The following is a 19,519-nucleotide window of genomic DNA, read 5'->3' as shown; positions in this document are numbered from 1 at the left end:
ATTGGTACAACATGAAGGGGGCATAGAGATCTGTTAAATATTGGCTACGGAAATTCCATTGAAAGCTCACTGAGTATTGTTGTGTTGAAAGTTTCTTGCTTTACGCCTGCTATTTTGTTTGGACATTTTGGAGAACTGCTACTGCACATAAAAATTAAAACAAAATTAGAGTATGCGTTCCTATCACATCGGGAGGCCCACTGCCGATGCAATTCGCGGGGTACGTCTGCTTCAACTTGAACAAGTGCAGGCAGAGAGTGAGTGTTCACACTTCAGCGTCAAGACTCACTCACTCATTCACTGTGTGTTTGTCTGTGTGTGTGTGTGTGTGTGAAATAGAAAATTAAGTGTTCATTTTATCGCGGAGCGATAAGTTATTAGAAAGAACTATATATATATATATATGCATAGGGGAATGATTCTTTTTTTATTTGTAGTGCCGAATGATAGGAGAATAATACTTCGATTAATCAGTCGCTTAAAGAAAATTACTTATAAAGCAGCTGTAGGCTTTTTCAGCTGCTTTAATTATAAGTACTTTACTTAAAGCGACAGATTTATCGAAGTATTATTTTCCCATTCATTGACACTACAAATAAAAAATAGAAACATTCCCCTATGCACCTTGGTTTCGGTGACTGTTGGCGTCTTTCATATCTTTGTGAAACGAGCCCGTCATTTCATTTGCCTTGTCTGCTAATAGCTTAACGAGGGTCTCGGTTCTGGCAGTCTTGATGCCATAGGTAGCGTAAGAGGGCCCTAGCACAGTGTCCGCCCTCGCCGCTAGACGACGTTCCACGTCACACTCGCGGTAATACAGGACGTGCTACGTCCGCCGCTATGGACGAGGGTGGCGCTGGTGAACACTCTCAAGGTTCGCTTACACGCAGAACATAAGTACCCAGGAGGGCAGCAGATGGGACAGCCGTCGCCGTAGCTCGGTTGGTAGAGCACCGGACACGATATTTGGATGTCGTGGTTTCGGATCCCACCGGCCGCATGATTGTTTTTCAGCGGCTTTAAAGGTAATTTTCTTTAAGGGACAGATTAATAGAAGTATTATTCTTCCTTTGATGAGCAGTACAAATTAAAACAATAGAAAAACATTCCCTTATGCACCTTGCTTTCGGTAACTGTTGGCTTCCTCCACATTTGTCAAACGAGCCTCTCATTTCATTTACCTTGTCTGCTAATATAGTTGAACACTCTCAAGGTTCGCTTACACGTAATAAACATAAATACCCACGAGAGCAGCAGATTGGACAGCCGTCGCCGTAGCTCAGTGGTAAGAGCACCGGACGCGATATTCGGAGGTCGTGGGTTCGGATCCCACCGGCGGCATGGTTGTTTTTTCTGCTGCTTTATAAGTAGTTTTCTTTAAATCAAGGCTTAATTGAAGTATTTTTCTCCCACTAATCCGCACTATAAATTAAAAAAAAACATTCCCCAATGCACCTTGGTTTCGGTGACTGTTGGCTTCCATATATATATATATATATATATATATATATATATATATATATATATATATATATATATATATATATATATATATATATATATATATATTCATTCTTGCATATACGGTCAGAACAGTTTGCACATGCGACTAAAATACGCAATGATGGACCGAAAATCCATTGATGCTGGTTCATTCGAGCTTCATCTTTGTATACTCTTCTACCAGAGGGTGTCCCGACGGGTGCAGGTGATGAACTGCCAATCGGCAAAGTTATTTTAAAAATTTTGGTGGCTATTTATTTATTCAGTGTACTGTACAATTATTCATGTTCTCGTGCGATGCTAGTTGAATACCTTTATTCCTTCAAGAACACCGAAAACAAACCCAACAGTAAGCGCCACCTTTGCATGAACGCATATAAATATACTCCCCAAAATCTAGGCGAGAAGTTTGAGTGGCTTGCTACAGAGTTTTTAAGACGCTGCGTTCCCACTAAGGATAAAGTGCTTGGTAAGGCGGCGGTTACATAAGGCGTATCTAAGTTAGGCCTACTTTACTTAAATTAGGCTTAGAGACATCACCGCCTTCAAGCGTAATCTCAAAAATAAGTACTCAACAAATACTTCATTGTAAAGTAGTCTACGAAAATTTAATTCAAAATAACTACGCCTTAAGAAAATAGAAACGAAAACTCAAAGCTCAATTCATACTTATAAGGCAACGTCACCCCTGTGTGCTGGTAGTGTTTAAATGCTCTGATGTATTCCAACGGCAAAAGGCTACGTTTCAGCCAAAATTTGTCTTTCGCCATCAGGCTGTTCGGCATCAAGCCAAGAGTGTATTTCTACATTGCGAACAAATCATGCTGTTTCATTTCACTGCCAAAAATAACATCGACTCAACAGTCGCAGTTAGTTAAACGACATGACTTATGCACGAAAAAAATGTCTACTCTGCGAACTCCATAATTTTTCATCTTCATTTTGAATTTGTTCAGCGAATGAAGGCTACTCGAAACCTTACTCTGCATATGCATACTTGCGAATAGTGATTTTCCGCTTAGAAGCGAATATGACGACAATAATTTTTGGTTCGTAGAGTTATTAAAGCGAAGCCAATATGCAGCAGTATAAGTGAAGAAAATGGACAGGTTAATGACAAATGAAACTTGGCTGGCAGCCTTAAAGGTGCACTAAAGAAGAATCGGAACTCGTCTTAAAGGCGGGAGCCGGGACGTTTAATCCGATTTAATTAGGGCAATCGGCCGCACAGGACAATAATTCGAAGTTTCTAAGAATGCCCGGAACGTGTAGATAGAGTTCCCGCGGTAAAAAGACAAGTTCAAATTCCTCTTTAGTGCACCTTCAAGGATAGGACATGGACAACGCCGGGACCATGTGAATGACGATAGTGTGTGCATGATGCGGTTATTACTAATTTTCTTCCACAGGTACGTTCTCGTTAGAAGCGTCATAACGTTATAATTGGTAAGCAAAAACGTTCTATGTTTAAAGCATTAGGAATCTTCATATTAAAACCCATCGAAATCGCAGTTATCGCTGTAAATTACTGTCTGTGTTGCCATTCGCCAAATAACTCTTGCAAGCGCGTCTGGTGAGCTACACAAGTAAAATGCCCTCTTCCAGGGTTCCCCCGCGGGTAAACAGGTAAAAATGCACAGCTTTATAGGCTCTTCTGGCATGCTCAGTGCACAATTTTAGTTTAATTGAAGTTAGTTCCGCATGGTTTTGGAGGTCAACGTCTTTTATACCTACGAGCACGCTGCGTATGAAGAGGACATTCGGCGCCTGTATTCTAATCCGCATCACATATGTGGCGTTGTGGAAGGCAGGCTCAGCATGCATGAGAAGCAGAGGGGGGCTCATATTTACGTCCCTTCGGAAGTTCGAGCCGTGGCGATCGAAGAGAAGTGTCTGCTCACGAGTCCCACGAAGATGAAGGTGAGCTGGACGACGTCGGTGTAAGCGACCGAGTAGACGCCCCCTGTGATGGTATACAGCACGGCCACGGCCGCGGACACGCCGATGGACACGGCGTCGTTCAGACCGGTCACCACGCTCACTGTGCTGCCTGCACCCGGGAACGCGGGAACTCTCAGCGACGCCGCGCAACAATGGCAGCGCACGCGTGCGTTCTTGCAGGGCACAGGGCCACTGCGTTAACGAAATCTCAACATCTCGCTCCTTGTCGAAAGCTGCGAAATGCGCCTTTCTCAGAATTATGCTCGGAAATGTGAAATGGCTCTTCGCGAAGCGCACAATAGACAGGAGTGCCAAGACAGAGACGAACGCGCAAGACGAGCCCTTCTTTTACTTTTCTATGTCTCTATCCTGTCTTTCGCGCGTTTTAATACACACGTGATGCGGAGTAAAACGCGCCTGTACGTACTCTTGACGGTTAATCGTCGAGTACCTGGCACTTTTGTGGTCGCTCTACCTAGAGAGATTTGGGACAAGGGTAAGATTTATACGGGGTGTCCTCATTTCGCGATGAGCAGAAACTGAATGGTATGTAAATTTGGCAGTTGTATTGTGCGTTCATAAGCTTATTTTAATTTTTACGCCCTTTGTTAGCAATGAGCGATTTATAAGCAAGGCATGCCCCGCAGACAGAGACAAAGGACCCAGGGGGACAGGAATTGCGCTGTTCGACCTGGAGGAATTGCGTCACTGAGTGTACTCATGTGCAGAGATAACAAAATATCTGCTGCTTATACATATAAGGCTTTATCCTCGCAAGCCGGTGAACCCGATGATGCTGACACAGGACCCCCGGGTTTTCGTTTTTGTGGGGGCGCCCGAAAGCATGGTTAGCGCGCGTGGTGCTTGCGTGTGCATGTGCTCTCACCGAGGGCGTTGAGGATGGATCCACACCAGCAGATCTCTCCCGCGAGCGAAGGCAGGAACAGCAGGCTGGCCATGGTCACACCGAATGTCTCCTGCAGCGGGTCCATCATGGTCACATAGCCCGCGCGCCACATGGGACCCGCGATGATCAGGCCACCTGCGCATGCGTGCGTTTCACTTCTGGGTCTAAAAAGCGCGAAAGGGTTCCTGCGTGTGAGCGAGTGCCTTGGAGCAAGAGACGAAGCAGTGCACTGTCGGCGCGAGCGAAAACACGGCTCTCAAGGAAGGCCGGGGCGGGGGAGCCGGTCTTGGGGGAGGAGGCCCCATGTACCTTCCCCTGTACACGGTACCCCACTCGGAGGGTAGTAATTACCGGCGAACGCTCCGTGGTATGAAAGAACGCTTGGAGGCCGAGGGCCGCCTATTAGGCGATAAGCGAGTGCTCGCCCTCTACGGAGGCGTGAAAAGGAGCTCGACTCTATTCGGATCAATTTGCAAATTCGCAAATCCCCCGCTGTCCCCAATCCTGTCCAAACTCCGATCACACAAGCCTGACAACCAAAATCAATTTCTCTATACCGCATCCCTACCCGCTGGTTTCCAGAGGAGATCAGGGGAATCTCCCTGGGTGCCCTCTCTCGGCCAACGGCCGCCGCTCTTGCCATTTTATTTTATCACCTGCTGGTGAGTGAAAGCGCTTTTGTCCACTCAAGGAAATTTCTGATTACAATCGGCTTTAAGCTTGTTACAGGCAAGCGGTGCAGGCTGAGACATTTTTCTTAGTTGCTTTTATATGTCCCAATATAACTTCTGTCCAGAAGGGGGCACCCAACATACACAGTGGTCACCCAATGCATCGAATTTGCTGAAGATGAAGAAATACCACTGTGGATGGCGTTTTTTGACGTCAAGGGGTCTTACGACAGTGTAAACCACGCCCTGCCATGGCAAGTTGTGGGAAAAAAAAGTGTGGGCTGTGAAACAATATGTTTATTACAATAAGTTCACAAGGAGAATAACGTAGTTATGAATTGGCAGGAAATGGAAGGCGCAGAAAGACTTGCGGTTAAAAAGGGATTTAGACAAGAATGTCCTTTATTGCCACTACTTTTATGCTCTGCATCAAGGAGACTGAGCGGAATATAATAACGAGCGTATTAGGATCTATTGTGTCGTGGCTGCGAAGGAGCCATATGGAGACAACTCGATTACCGGGACTGATATATGCCCATGGACTTTTTCTCCCCCTGCATGTATATGCCGATGACATCGTTCTTCTAGCAGACTGTGCGAGGGGACTTCAAGACTTGGCAGACATTTGCGGAAAAGAGACGGAGGCCCAAGTACTGAGCTTCAGCGCTGAAAAATCGAGAGTTATGGTTAATAATGGCAGAGACTACATGCAAGAATAAGGGAGAAAATATAAAGAAAGCAAAATGGGGTGGGGGGGGGGGGGACTCAGCTGTCATGAATAATCGCGCGCTCTGGAGATATAAAAATATGAATTTATTCGGGGAATCTGGAAAGGAGCAGTGGTACCGGGATTGATGTTTGCAAACGCTCAGCACTTGAAATAAAGCAGATGACAGTCGGTAGGCTTGCCTTGGAGGCGCATACACTACCAATAAAGCAATCCAAGGTGATATGGGTTGGTTTCCAAGCGCGTGAGGCAAAAAGTAAGGTGCAGTATGAAGAACGATGTTGGAGGCATATGAATGAGAAGCGATGGGTGGCAAAAATTTTCTAGTGCTTATACCGATACAGTATTGATACTATATTGAGGCGAAGAAGTAGACTGCTTGCAAATAAATACAAATGTCAAACGGAAAAAGCGATCGCAAGACAACCTTAAAACAGAAAGTACGATCCTCAGCAAGTATTCAGTGGCTGCAGAAGAAAAATTGTTGGATAAGCCTACGTTGGACCTCTTTAGGACGGCGAAATATAAGATTAAAAGGGAAAACTTTTTCGACAGTTCCAAGAGGGAATCGTTTATTTTTCGAGGCCAGTGCTTTGAGGACTGAGTGTTACGAGAAAAAATTTGACACCACGGATTACATTTTCTGTTGCTGCATGTATGACAGGGAAACGATGGAGCATATTCTTTTCCAGTGTAAGACCCTCCAACCCTCAGTGCACGATGCCGCCACAGGAATTTGTGAAGCACTAGGGTTTCGGAATAACCATGACATGCTCAATTTTCGAAAAGTAGAAACAAGTAAGAGAAGACTAGAGAATTGATGAAGAAGTTTAAAAGAGTAGTTCAGAAATGGGAAGAAAATTGGCAGTTAATGCGAAGGTATTCAGCACGCTATGAATTAAAGGCTAAGTGACACTTGCCGCCACCCCGATACAAAGTGGAGGCTAATAATTATCCATAAACCTGGTATCCCTCACTAGTATCGGTCAGCACTCTATGGCAAAAGAATATGCTGTATTTATTAGCAAGCAATCTTTCTTCACCTCAATGTAGTATCAATGCTGTATCCGTATAAGCAGCAGAAAATTTTGCCACCCATCGCTTCTCATTCATATGCCTCCAACATCGTTCTTCATACTACACCTTGCTTTTTGCTACCGTTGGAGCTCTATAAGACGGCTAAAACTAAAATGCAAAAGGAAAAGTTGCTCGACAAATCCGATGGAATGGCTTTACTTTTCAAGGCTATAGGGCTGGGTGCTTGAGGACGAAGTGCTACCGGTGAAAATTTGACACCATGTACGGGTGATGATTTCTGCATGCAAGGAAGAAAAACGTTAGAACATACTCTTTTTCCGAGTAAGGCCGTCCAGACCTCAGTGCACGAGGGCACCACAGTTTGAGGTTTATTGAAACGAAATACAATCTGTCAGAAATGAATAGAAGTTAGTGTAGTCAGTGATCCGCCGCAGGCCAGGCATGCTAAACTGTATGTATGTATGTATGTATGTATGTATGTATGTATGTATGTATGTATGTATGTATGTATGTATGTATGTATGTATGTATGTATGTATGTATGTATGTATGTATGTATGTATGTATGTATGCATGTATGTATGTATGTATGTATGCATGTATGTATGTATGTATGTATGTATGCATGTATGTATGTATGTATGTATGTATGTATGTATGTATGTATGTATGTATGTATGTATGTATGTATGTATGTATGTATGTATGTATGTATGTATGTATGTATGTATGTATGTATGTATGTATGTATGTATGTATGTATGTATGTATGTATGTATGTATGTATGTATGTATGTATGCATGCATGCATGCATGCATGCATGCATGCATGTATGTATGTGGTATGCAGGTGGCAGCTAAATTAATAGCTGGTCGCGAGAGGTGGCGTCGCACAAGCCCCACCGGTGGCAGCGCTCTCATCGCAGGGCAGTGGCGCAATGCTTAAGCGCTGCGCCAGGAGTGTCATGAGGACTACCAGCGATCTATGAATGTGAAGCAAAGAATGACTAATTCCGCCTATACGCGCATTATCCTATCAACGCTATGGGAGTCATTCCTTTAAGGTGGAGCTTAAGTGTCCTTTCAAGTTTTTTTTTTCTTCTCACGTTGCCTTTCTTGCCTGTCGGGCAAAACTACGCTGACCGCACCATCAAACATGACTATAGTTAAGGACAGCGCAGCGAGCTATGGAAAGAAAAATGATACGTGTAACGTTGACACTAGAGGCCAGTGTACTGTGCAATGTGAGTGCACTTTAATGAACCCCAGGTAGTCGAAATTATCCGGACCCTTCACTATGGCGTCCCTCATAGCCTGATTCGCCTTAGGACGTTTAAACGCCCATAAACCCATAAAAACTGTAACGTTAACGTTGACAGACAGGAAGAGGGCAGAGGGGGTCAGGGATCAAACACGGGCTAATGACGACCTAGTCGAAAGCAAGAGGAAGAAATGGGCCTGGACTGGGCATGTAATGTGAAGGCAAGATAACCGGTAGTCCTTAAGGGTAACAGATTGAATTCCAAGGGAAGAGAAGCGTTGCACGGGGCAGAAAGTTAGGTGGGCGGATGAGATTTGCGGGTATAAGGTGGCCGCAGCTGGCACAGGACAGAGCCAATTGGAGAGGTATGGGAGAGGCTTTTGTCCTGCAGTGGGCGTAGTCAGGCTGATAATGATGATGGTGATGATGACTCTCAACTGTTTCACCGTAACTGTAGTAACGTTGGTTTTAAATGCCCAACGGACGTAGTTTTTTTCTTCTTTTATTGTGCAAAGGTTTGGCACTGTTCGCAAGCGAATTGATTGATTATGGATTTTTTATGGCGCAAGGGCAGCTATGGCCAAAGAGCGCCATGTCACAAGGTATTTTTCTTTTTCTCAAGGTGGGGTCAAAGACCCATTTCCCAAGCATTTCACCCTAAATAAGCCGAGCACCAGACCAGGGGAAAGCTTGTACCCATTGTATCACCGGTGGGTACCCGGCGGCACTGGGGATCGAACCCCGCACCTCCCGCATACGAGGCGGATGCTCAACCACTTGGCCACCGCTGCGGTTCGCAAGCGAATTCCGTAGAGAAAAAAGAAATAAGGAACCCTCTGCGGTCTAGCTCAAAAAATCCTGCAGGCACGAGATATCCTGACCCGTCAGCTCTTCGCCTCCCCACCTGGCTAGACTCCCAACTCGTGCGTCCCGGTCCTGCAACTCATGCGACGATGACTTTAGCCCATATGCGTGGGGCGCGAAGAAGAGCGAGGGCTAGCTTGTTTTAAAGTAACCGCAAACCTGGGGAAAGATATATCAAGGGTATGAAAGCGCTGGAGCAAAGAAAGCATGCTCCCTCGGTACTGCTGGGTTCTGCGCATGCCTATTCTTCGGAAGACCTTCTGCAAGGGCAAGCGTGCGTTGCTTTGCCTCCGTTTCAGCATGGGCGACAGCCAGGGGTCTCCGCCTACCCAAACCTGAAGAGTTCTGTGTGCGGTGGACGGTGATCTGCCTCCTTTCGAGGTTCCTTGTTATACCTGGAAACTGGTGCGCCAAGTAATGCTCCTCTAGCACTGGCGGTTGACGACACCGCGTACCGAGGCGCTCCCTAATGACGAATGCCATGGAATATGCGACTTCCACCCACCGCTGTGAAATAACCAAATGTAACCCCCAAGTATGACCTGCTCAACTCAAATCCCTTAAAAATCAAAATTCCCATCGTCAGATTTTACTCGCGCCGGCCGACAAGACTACGGCTGCAAAACGGGACTGTAGATAATTCATACTGCATAAATAGCGCATTCAGAAAGGAAGGTCAGAGACCAGGACTTTTTTGTGTGCGCTACTTCTGCAGCGCGTCAAAGAATTTCAATAACTTGGAATGTGGATGAAGTGTGCTACTTCCAGCGATCGCAGATAACGACAGGTTCTCATTGAAGAGCATTTCAAAGTCGCGACTGATGCCCCTACCCGGCGCGGTCGGTTACAGCATTCGGCTGCTGAAACCATGGACGCGGAAACAAGTCCTAGCCCCGCAGCGTCATTCAGATGGCGGCGGAATGCAAACACGACCGTGTGCTGTGAGACGTCAGAGCATGTTAGAGAAACCCTCGTGGTCAAAATGATTCTGAAGCGCTCCGCTACGGTGTCTCACACAGACCATTAGCAGCTTCGGGACATTAAAATTCACACACCGACTGATGCCCCTTTATGGGAAGTATTAGGCCTTAGCTAGATAGGAAAGCCTTAGAGATTTTTCCTCCAAATGTTCGATCTCGCTTAAGCTCATGTGCTCATATAGAGCGCATCGGTCCTTGGGTTGTTTAAGTTCAGGTTTGTTGAAGAAGAAATATACAGATACCCAATGCATGGGGGGGGGGGGGGACATTTCGTGCAGTTGGAGGCCCTAGAGTTAATACTTTGAGTCAGTATTTCGTATGGCGAAGGTGCTTGCGGTGCCCGCTCTTCCATAAGCATCTTCGTCATCTATCGCTTTACAACGATTTCTTTCATTCACCTGTATGTAGACTCCTTTCCCTGACGCGACCATTCATACAGAGCTAAGCGCATCGCGTCTCATTCGTCTTCATGTACTATATAATAACTTCATCCACTATAGGAAATATATCTTGCGCGCCACATCATGCACTGGAACAACTTAAAACCGCGAGATGCCATAGAGGCTAATGCAACTAGGCAAATGCTAATGAATGCATTAGTTGCTATGTTTATACTAATTCAACTAGATGTAAAATAACGACCTTATTACGTTGTGTTCAAAATTTTTGTCGTCAATAGAACCTGAGGAGAGACTGAAGTCTGCCTGCATCGATAGATAACCGATTTTTCATTACAAAGCCGCTACTTCCTCTGGAAACGAAGCCTTTGTGACCTATAGAAAGCGCCAAAAAATGTAATACTGGCATCATGTCGTTCTTTCGCAGGCAGATTTAAGCGGCGGCGTATGCATGCAGCGTATCTCTGAGGCTAGGCACAAGCGCCGTTCATTTCCAAGGGGTGATCACGGAGTTTTGTTCGATCTTGACGCCACGAGTTTGAATCAAGCGGCGGGAAGGAAAGTATTTCAGTTTTTAATGCAATTTTCTCGGCAATAGATTTTTTTTTTTGCAGCCGGAAAAGCATCAATATTGCCAGAAAGCCGCAGAATTGATTTCTAGTAAGAACTAAGGTTGGACAGAGTTGCCTGCAGATTTCTTTGTAAAATGTTAAACATTTCATTTGACCAGCTGGAATTTATATTTTCTTTTATACACACTGTCCCATTATAAGCCCCCTGGAGTGAGTTTTTTTTTTTTTTACTGCGTGCTATTTACCACCCTCCCCTTTTGATACCTTCATCTGAGAGTCTTTATGGGTATGTTCAATCACAAGCATAATACAAACCACCGTTGGAGTCTCTGCGACCAATTGTATAGCTGACAAACAAGCGATATCAGTTAAAAGAACAAAGCAATACGTGAGCATCGCCATGCAGGAAACAGACCGTACCACACACAGTTTTCTTCACTGAGCAGCGACTTGAGTAGACATGGTCAACTCACTGCGACAGCAAAGTTCTGAAATGCTAAATTATCCCAATCGCATGACGCCTACTGTAAGCAACGCGGCGCAAGCTCAACCTAAGGGCGTCACGTGAAATTATTCTGTTCAAACTCTTTTCATGGCGTACATTGCACACGCACTGACGCCGCTAAAATGTGGGCAAAGTTGACGTACAGGGGCGCGCTATGTGCCGCACAATTACAGCTTACAGCTTCCCGCATTCGACGTGAAGTCTCGGTCCGTATAAACAAGAAAAAAGAAGAAAATGAAAACACCCTCACTTTTTTGCCGTCTGTCTTGGTAAAAGAGTCAGGGTTAGGGGTGGCGTAACTTAGTGTTCTTTTGTTGCATGCAACGCTGTCAAAGGTCAAGCCCCTGAAATTCCGGGAAGGCTCAAAGATACGACTATCATTGTAAAAACTTCCGCTGAAGCGAAAATTTTCGGCTGAAAAGATTTCTAACCACTCCCGTTGGCATATATTGCGCATGCCTTTGGGAGGTCGAATGCATCCCCGGGCAAAAAAGGAGTGACCAGAATACTACGCGCCCTAGCTGCCTTTCTTTTTTTTTCTAGAGAAATGTAATACGCGAATCGCACTAGAAAAACTTGGAAAAGAAAGCACATAATATCAGCCTGCAGCCAAGCTAATACCTATACTAAATTATGCACGTGTCCGCAAACCCGACACAATGGAACTGCATAGAACTATAGGTAGCGGTCTGCGCACGCTTTCATTCGATGCATGAAGAGCTGCTTTCCAGAGATAACCCGGCGCGTTACTATCATAATATTTAAGCTTGTGAGAAATTAAAATGCGAAAAATGAAAATAAACGCCCGCAAACTAAGACCCGTTCTAGGACGCCACCTGTGACCTAAATCGAATCTGGCTTGCGCTCCAGCGAGCCTTTGCCTCTGCCTGCATCTGGTCTTCAAACGCAAAAAGAAGAAAAAACAAATCTTTACCAGACAATCTTGCCCTCCCAAGGGGCGAACAAAAGACTGCGATAGCGGCACCATATGACCTCTCTCTTTCCATTAACCTTTCGACAATTTCCACAACCTCAGCGCGCCAGAATCACACGGTCATTGACGGCACTATGGCTGGAGGTACACGCGTCCCTTACGCCTCAGATCCTCCTGAATGACATTCTCTTTGACGAGCAGAAGAAAGTGAAAATTTTCGGTTGGGGCGTCTTATGCCAACAGCAACTGCGATGCTGTTTGTGCAGGAAAAAAAGGCAACTCTTCATGTCCATTCTTTAGTCAGCGTTATCTTCGGCCAATCTGGACAATCTTGTCAAGGAGAGACACGTAAAATTTGACGTGCGTGTGATGCGATGTTAAGAACGGATGCACATACACGAGCACATTTTTCTATAGAACCCTGGAGCAAATGTGCCGCGAAACAAAGGAAGGAAAATCTTGACTGAGCTACTCTAATACATGGCACAATTGTAGCGGCAGGGCAATTTGTATGTCTACGAGCCTTCGCTCCAGAGCAGGCATTGTCTTTATAGCCGAGTAACTGGACAAAAATTGAAGCTTTCTTTGCGTGACCGGGCAGCACTCGAGCGCTCTAGACGAGCGCCCCATTTTTTAACACGACTAAAGCGAGGTTACCGTTATTGGCGTGACGCAAAACGGGTGGCCTTGAGCAGCTGTACGAGCCAGAGAGCGCCTGCTAGGTATTCCGTCAAGTAACTTAAGTAGTATTTGTCCTAAATATACATGCTAAGGGGTCTGCTCCTACCCCGGTGTGATGGGGACACTTGGAAGCCCTAAGCGCCGAAGCAGCGAGGACGAGAATTCTCCTCAGTTTCAAGACAATTCAAACGTTGACGATGCTAAACGGGACGCGCACTGCACGGCCCAGAAGAAAACCCGGTGCGGCTTATATTTTTCACACAGGCTGTACATTGCGCTGCGCTCGAGTGACAGATAGGAAATAGCGATCACAATAATGAAAGAAAATTTAACACTGCATTCAACAAAAACTGGAGGGGACACTGAACCTCTGCCTTGAGGGTATACGACGCGATGGCGGTCACGGGTTAATGCCCGTATATGCGGAATTGGTCGGTCTCGAATTGTACATTCATAGATCCCTGGGAGTCCTCATACCCCTCCTGGCGCTATATATACTTACCCATGAGTAGGCTGAGGGAGTAGCCGAACACAGCTTGGCACCACACGAGGCCCTTCGTCGTGACGACCTCCACGGTGCCGTTCAAGAAGCCGCCGTCGATCCAGGTGGCTGCAACCGGGGGCATTCCCAAGCGTTTATGAACGCACCACACCTTTTCCATGAGGGGTCCACATAGCATTTTGGTTTGAGTTCACCAAGTGGGATGAGCGGCGGCAGCTTGCCGAAGTGGCAGAAGGCTGAGCTTGCTGGTAGCCGCCAAACCTTTAGCGCTGAACTGTCATTGCGTACCACACCTTTGTCATCATCATTCCGCGCATCGCTGTCCGCAGCCGATTCTCTTACCGTTGGTGAGCGTAACGGTGAGGAGGCTCCCGCAACTCAGTTCTCGAGATGGCAGCGCCCACTGACCTCAGTGAATCTATTCTCAAGATGTGTGGCACCGTATTCATGGCCGTCATTAGCCACCATGTTGCCTCTCAGATTCGCTGTCGTAATGGTCACGCGTTTCAAATTTATGCTGGAAAGCTCGAGGTGAGCGGTAAAGAGAAAATATTTGAACTCAGCTAGTCCGCCTCCTCCATGCATGTTACCTTAAATTTCATTCTGTTCCACGATTCCACACTTTTGCCAGCCGTGCACAACAAAAGTTTTTATTTTGTTATCGGGAGGCGTAAAATGCGACGTCTCGACAGAAACATGTCCAAAAAGCTCGCTATATGTTTGGAACATATGAATCTGCAGAGAAAAAAAGACGGTCAGTCGGAAAGAGAGGGCTTACGGCGGCCGCGCGTTCTGAGATTAGCCTCCACGCTCCTCAGCTGATATCAGTCTTACGATCTGATAATATTTGTTCAGAGAGCAACTTTTGCTGTGAACAACAAAGCCTTTCTCTATTCTCGCAGATAACATGTGAGGCCGTGAGAAATTTTTTCGATGAGAAACAGGAGAATTCGGTCTTTTAAAAACGTTCGAAGCGATACAACGTGCCCTTCGGTGTGCGCGACAACTGTTCTTTTTTCTATGCTGCACATTCCTTTCCCTTCTAAAAAAGATGTTGTATGTTGCACTTCGTGATGAAGCGGTAGAAAGCGGATGCTAAGGGACAGTCTCTTGTCGACGTTTCCTCGATTTCCTTACAGAGCGGGACTTGGGAGAATCGCTTCTCTTTTCTCAACGAATGATGCTGAGATCAAATGCCCAGCAGCTACAAACTTTTCATTTTTGTTGCTTGCTGGGTGAGTTGGAAGAAAGTGCACAGAAAAGAACAAGCGACGGGAACGCTTGCACGGCGAGACATAGGAGTCGATGGTACACGAACGACGGTTTTATGGACACGTGCAACAGTCTTCGACAAAAATTTTGAATATTGAAAAATTGCAAGGTACTGTTATGAAAATATTGAAGGTAATGGTCCGTTCTTCCGATCTGTATCAAAATATTTCGTTTAAAGATTTTCCATCGCTCGCATCGAATAGTTGAGACTATAGTCACTAAATAAACATTTATTTTAAATTTAAAATTTAAAATTTTTTATTTAGTGACTATAGTTGAGACTACCATATAAAACCAATGAAGAACGCTTTTGACGATAGGAAAAACGTTAATAGGAAAAAAATGCAAGCTTGTCGACGGGAGATCTGCGGCTATATCGATTGTTATAGTAAAATCTTACAATAGGTAACAAACATGCGTTCATAAACTCTTTACCCTTCAAAATTGCTTTTGTCCAGAATTGTTGGATATGTAACTCGTATCTTTCCCAAATGAGCTAGTGATTTTGTATGTATCGCCCACATCTTGACGTTCACTGGAATTGTAGTATAATGCAATTCCGATAAATTCGCCCTTTATACGTGAGCATGCTTTGTGAGCATCTCCATGAAAAATCTGGCACATCAGGTGCTGTTTGTTTTTAGTTTTGCACTCGTTTTACAATCTGACCTCATAAACCGACGTGGCCTATACTGAAAAACTCTAACCTATTTACTGTGAAAATTGCGCCTACGCAGTGTAGCCAACTGGCAAAGGGTTGGTAGAGCGACTGCTACGGTGAAGCGGTGGTCCCGGGTTCGAACCCCGGACCAGGACGATTTTTCTTTGACAACGAACTTTCTGTGGAAGCTGTACAGCTTTCTTTTGTAGCGCGTACGTATGGCTGTGCTTGGGCGGATGCCAATGGGTAATTTGCTCGTTTATACAAATTTGCTCCACCTTGGGGGATTCCTCTAAACTTATGACTGACCACCGCCACCAGAAGCAGTAAGCCAATCACAGAAATGCAAAGCAGTAAACTGCTCTTTTGATTTTGACAAGCTTATTAAGCGTCTTGTTTCTTTGTATTTCTCAATGCAACTTCTCAATAACGTTTATTTTTATTTTTTTGCAGTTGGTTCACTCGAGTTGAGCTCTTATAATTGGCATCTTGAGATTAGCAGCCACACGCTGGCTTAACAAGATGGCCGATCCGCGACCTCAGAGTGAATACGGCCACCTCGGACTCGCGCAATGACGGGCGCACGTGAAGATGGCGTGGCCGAAAACCTAAATGGGCGACGTTGACGGTGCCTAGCTAGCGCATCGCCCAGCTACATACAATAACGTAACCACCCACTTAAAGAGCTCAACCTGCGAGCACGCAGGGTGCGTACCTATGATGGTGAAGGTGCTGATGACAAGCCCGAAGTTGCGGCCTCCGTTCATGAGGAGCCTGCTGTCGGACGTGTCGGTGGCCACCTGAGAATGCTGCTGCTTCTGCTGCTGCTTCTTTTTGCGCGCTCCCAGCAGACCGACGGCGAAGATGACCACGTACAGTACCACCATGGTGGCCAGGCCGGCCACGTTGAGCGCCATCCCAGCTGCGGCCAACACGGACATGCACACTCACGCTATTGAACACCTGTCTATGCACAGACCCACCAATGCGCGTACGCATGGCGCGCGTTGCGTTGGCACAGGCTCATAATACACAGTGTGTCGCACCCACGTCTATTGTGCAGCATCTGTGAGACATGCGTTTACGCTGGCAAGACAGGCAAGGCGCGGCTGAATGAGCGAAGGCGCGTGTAGGGACGCCGCCTCTCTCAACACGGGAGTTTTTATCCAGCGTCAGTGAACTCCACCTGATTTGCCGCGGGTCGTTGCAGACGGAGCAGGACACCTCGGTCTGGGCAATGTCGAGCGCTTAAAAAGATAAACTGTGATGCGTATAGTGCGAGGGCGAATCTGAACCATGGCTCAACGCATGTCGACCGTGCCGCACTGGAAGGGCCACATTTTATTTCTGTTTTATTTCCCCCCTTCATCCCCTCCAAATGTTTGGAGTAGCCAGCCGGGCATTGCCTGGTTAATCTCCCTGCCTTAGCGTTCTTCTCTGCGTGTCTCTCTCTCTCTCTCGATAATGAATTATCAGTGATGAAGTTTTTAACCATTGCAGACGGCCAAAAAATGTCAACTAGAAGACTGTAGTGCACCAGGCATGACGCCCGTTGATGCGACGTTAAAAAAGACGTCGTTTTTTTTGAAAGTCACTTAATTTCAACGCCATGAAAACTGTGCGAAAGGCGGCGGGAACACCACGTGCGGCCGTCCGTCCTTGCGCGGGTGGGCGAACTTTCGCCGAGCAAAACACAAATGGTTTGATATTTCAAACAAAAATGCTTTCAAGATAATGGAACATTTCCTGAGAATTTGGCGATGTGTGCTCATGCAGTTGATACAAGAACTTTTAAAGTGAACACTTACCGGCATGGTGAGCAAATAAAATGGTTTCTAATTCACGTTACTCTAATTAGTGAACTTCGCAGGAGTTTCTGATTCACGTTACGTTAGTTCACGTTACGTCTATACGTTGCAAGAAAATCTATATACGAAAACAGCTATTCATACGCTTATGTATGCGTTCCTGGCCGCTTAAGACAAGGCGGTGCGTGCGGTAACGCGCAGCGCCATACAAGCAAGAGCACGATTGAAGGAAATCAGCCTTACCCGAACTTCATTCCAGTTCCGCGTGCATATATAGCAAGGTGTCAATTGAGCGTTGCGAGCTAGCAATAAACCACCGTCACGCTGTCATCGTAGGGCAAAGCAGCTTACACGGCGACACGTGTCGCCATACGTCGATGCCCCAGCGGTCGTGAAGCAGCAGAAATGTGACGCAGCAGTTGGGAAAACAAGTGGAGGTGCAGGCGTGGGCTACGGTGCATTTGATTCGCGAACATCGCTGAGAGCGGCTCTGCCTGGAGCGACTACCGCGAGGGCAATCACTGTGAGTCGCAAAACGGCCAGATTTTCCTCCCGTTCGCGTGGAAACGCGTCCGGGGCCCAAACGCGCCGCAATATGGACGTCTGACTTCTGTCAGTCAGGCTAACATCAATCAGGTGTCATGTAGCGCGGAGGCTAGGTCGCTTGAAATTTCACAGCCGCGTTTAGTAAACAGAATTGTGGGCTATAGATCAGTGGGCTGAGACCTTGGCACTGAAGTACATATATATAGCACAACCATTCACGCACAGCGATGTATGCTAAACTGAGCAAAAATAAGCGGCCGTGAGTCAAAACTCTCATTTTCATGTACTGGGACGCGGCATCAAGCGAAATAGATTTTCTTGCTGGATTGAGGGGAGAGGGACACACAACTGGATTTCGCAGTCGGATTTGTCGGCATTAGTCGTCCGGCTGATTTGGTCGGCAAGTATGGTATGCACCTCTGCACTTGGCAAAAAAACTAAATCAACACGAAAGGCCCCCGCTGAAGTTCAGCGTAAGAGAAGCGACTGTTTATGCACGCTATTAACTGGCAATAATTATGCGTTCCTCATTTGAAGTCTGCGCGATATTAACACGCAGACATGTTTGTTAAAAACATTCGCTCCTTAGTCCCCGCGGTGGGGCTGTCTAGCACCTGGTTTTGTAGATTCCAAGCTTTGGAAAGATGGGGACGAGGGTTCTCGTCGTCTACAAAAGACTGAAATGACGCAAAGCGGGAGACACACTGAATGGCCCACAATTAAGAGAACCCCGCGGGTTGTGCTCCCTTGGCAAAGATTGTGCATAAACTGGCGAGCATGCCGCGTTGTTTTTTTCGAAATGAAAGGAGCTACGTCTACCTGTCTGTGACTGTCGAACAGGCCTCGTGCTGCTTTCGAAAGCGTCCAGCGAAGCTCACGAACACCCGACGCGTGCGCGACAGCTGCGCACTCCGAGTGGCGGCTCGTCCGGCGCCTTTTCTGGAGCCCAATGCGCGCCCGGGGTATTCGCACACACGCACACGTGTGCGAAGCGAACACCTGGCCCTTCGCACGGAGGATGTGGGTGCGTAAACACTATATATATATATATATATATATATATATATATATATATATATATATATATATATATATATATATATATATATATATATATATATATATATATATATATATATATATATATATATATATATATATATATATATATATATATATATATATATATATATATATATATATATATATATATATATAAAAGCGGCTGCCAGTGACAAAAACACCAAGGGCGGTGCAATGCAGTGTGCCAAGGTAACACTGCGGCTTCTACATAGCTTCTCGCTGCAAAAAAGAACGCAACCTCAAACGGTGACCTGCTGCCGAGTAGCAGCAATATAACCGAAAACAAAATAGGAGTATACATATGCATGTGTGTTGCTGGAGGGGAAGGGTAGGCGGCGAGCAGGGCAGGATTTTCAATGGAAACTTTCTGACGACGTTAAGAACTTAATTTTGTGGGCAGAAGAGGATGCGCCTCTCTGCCTACAGCTTTATGTATTACAGACTGCTAGAAATGGGCAGGGTTCGACTGAAAAAAAAAAGAAAATGTGGCGAAAGGTGACTGCGAAAGGATGCAGTGAACTGCATTCTCTGCGCCTTCCATGTACGAAGTGCGCGCGGCTTGAGTTTGTGGAGCGCTTTGCCACAGTCCGATGCAGTCACGAGACCCGCCTGCCTGGGCATCACGTTTGGGCGCTCATCTGCCACTGCACGTGCGCAGTTGGCTC

At 46.1% G+C, this 19,519-nt stretch overlaps 1 protein-coding gene and 1 long non-coding RNA gene across 3 annotated transcripts in view; one reads left to right on the top strand and one right to left on the bottom strand.

The window, feature by feature from the left end:
- Positions 1-18,763, bottom strand: part of LOC144114595 (high-affinity choline transporter 1-like) — a 43,267-nt gene extending 24,504 nt beyond the window's left edge. The window contains exons 1-5 of one of the 2 annotated variants that reach the window (XM_077648443.1): positions 18,591-18,763; positions 16,133-16,339; positions 13,485-13,592; positions 4,331-4,486; positions 3,405-3,553 (exon numbers count right to left, since the gene is read on the bottom strand). In XM_077648443.1, coding sequence (XP_077504569.1) covers positions 3,405-3,553; positions 4,331-4,486; positions 13,485-13,592; positions 16,133-16,334 — 615 coding nt within the window. In that variant the 5' untranslated portion in view covers positions 16,335-16,339; positions 18,591-18,763. Of the gene's footprint in view, positions 1-3,404; positions 3,554-4,330; positions 4,487-13,484; positions 13,593-16,132; positions 16,340-17,468; positions 17,607-18,590 lie in introns of those variants that run through there. The other variant, XM_077648444.1, reaches the window with a different exon arrangement.
- The window catches only part of LOC144114596 (uncharacterized), a 67,158-nt gene continuing 65,285 nt past the window's right edge, over positions 17,647-19,519 (top strand). The window contains exon 1 of the long non-coding RNA XR_013311064.1: positions 17,647-17,748. This is a non-coding gene — a long non-coding RNA (uncharacterized LOC144114596). The remainder of the gene's footprint in view (positions 17,749-19,519) is intronic.

The sequence above is a fragment of the Amblyomma americanum genome, chromosome 1 (genome assembly GCF_052857255.1).
Source record: "Amblyomma americanum isolate KBUSLIRL-KWMA chromosome 1, ASM5285725v1, whole genome shotgun sequence".
NCBI lineage: Eukaryota > Metazoa > Arthropoda > Arachnida > Ixodida > Ixodidae > Amblyomma > Amblyomma americanum.
This window is presented reverse-complemented; position numbering and strand designations above follow the sequence as displayed.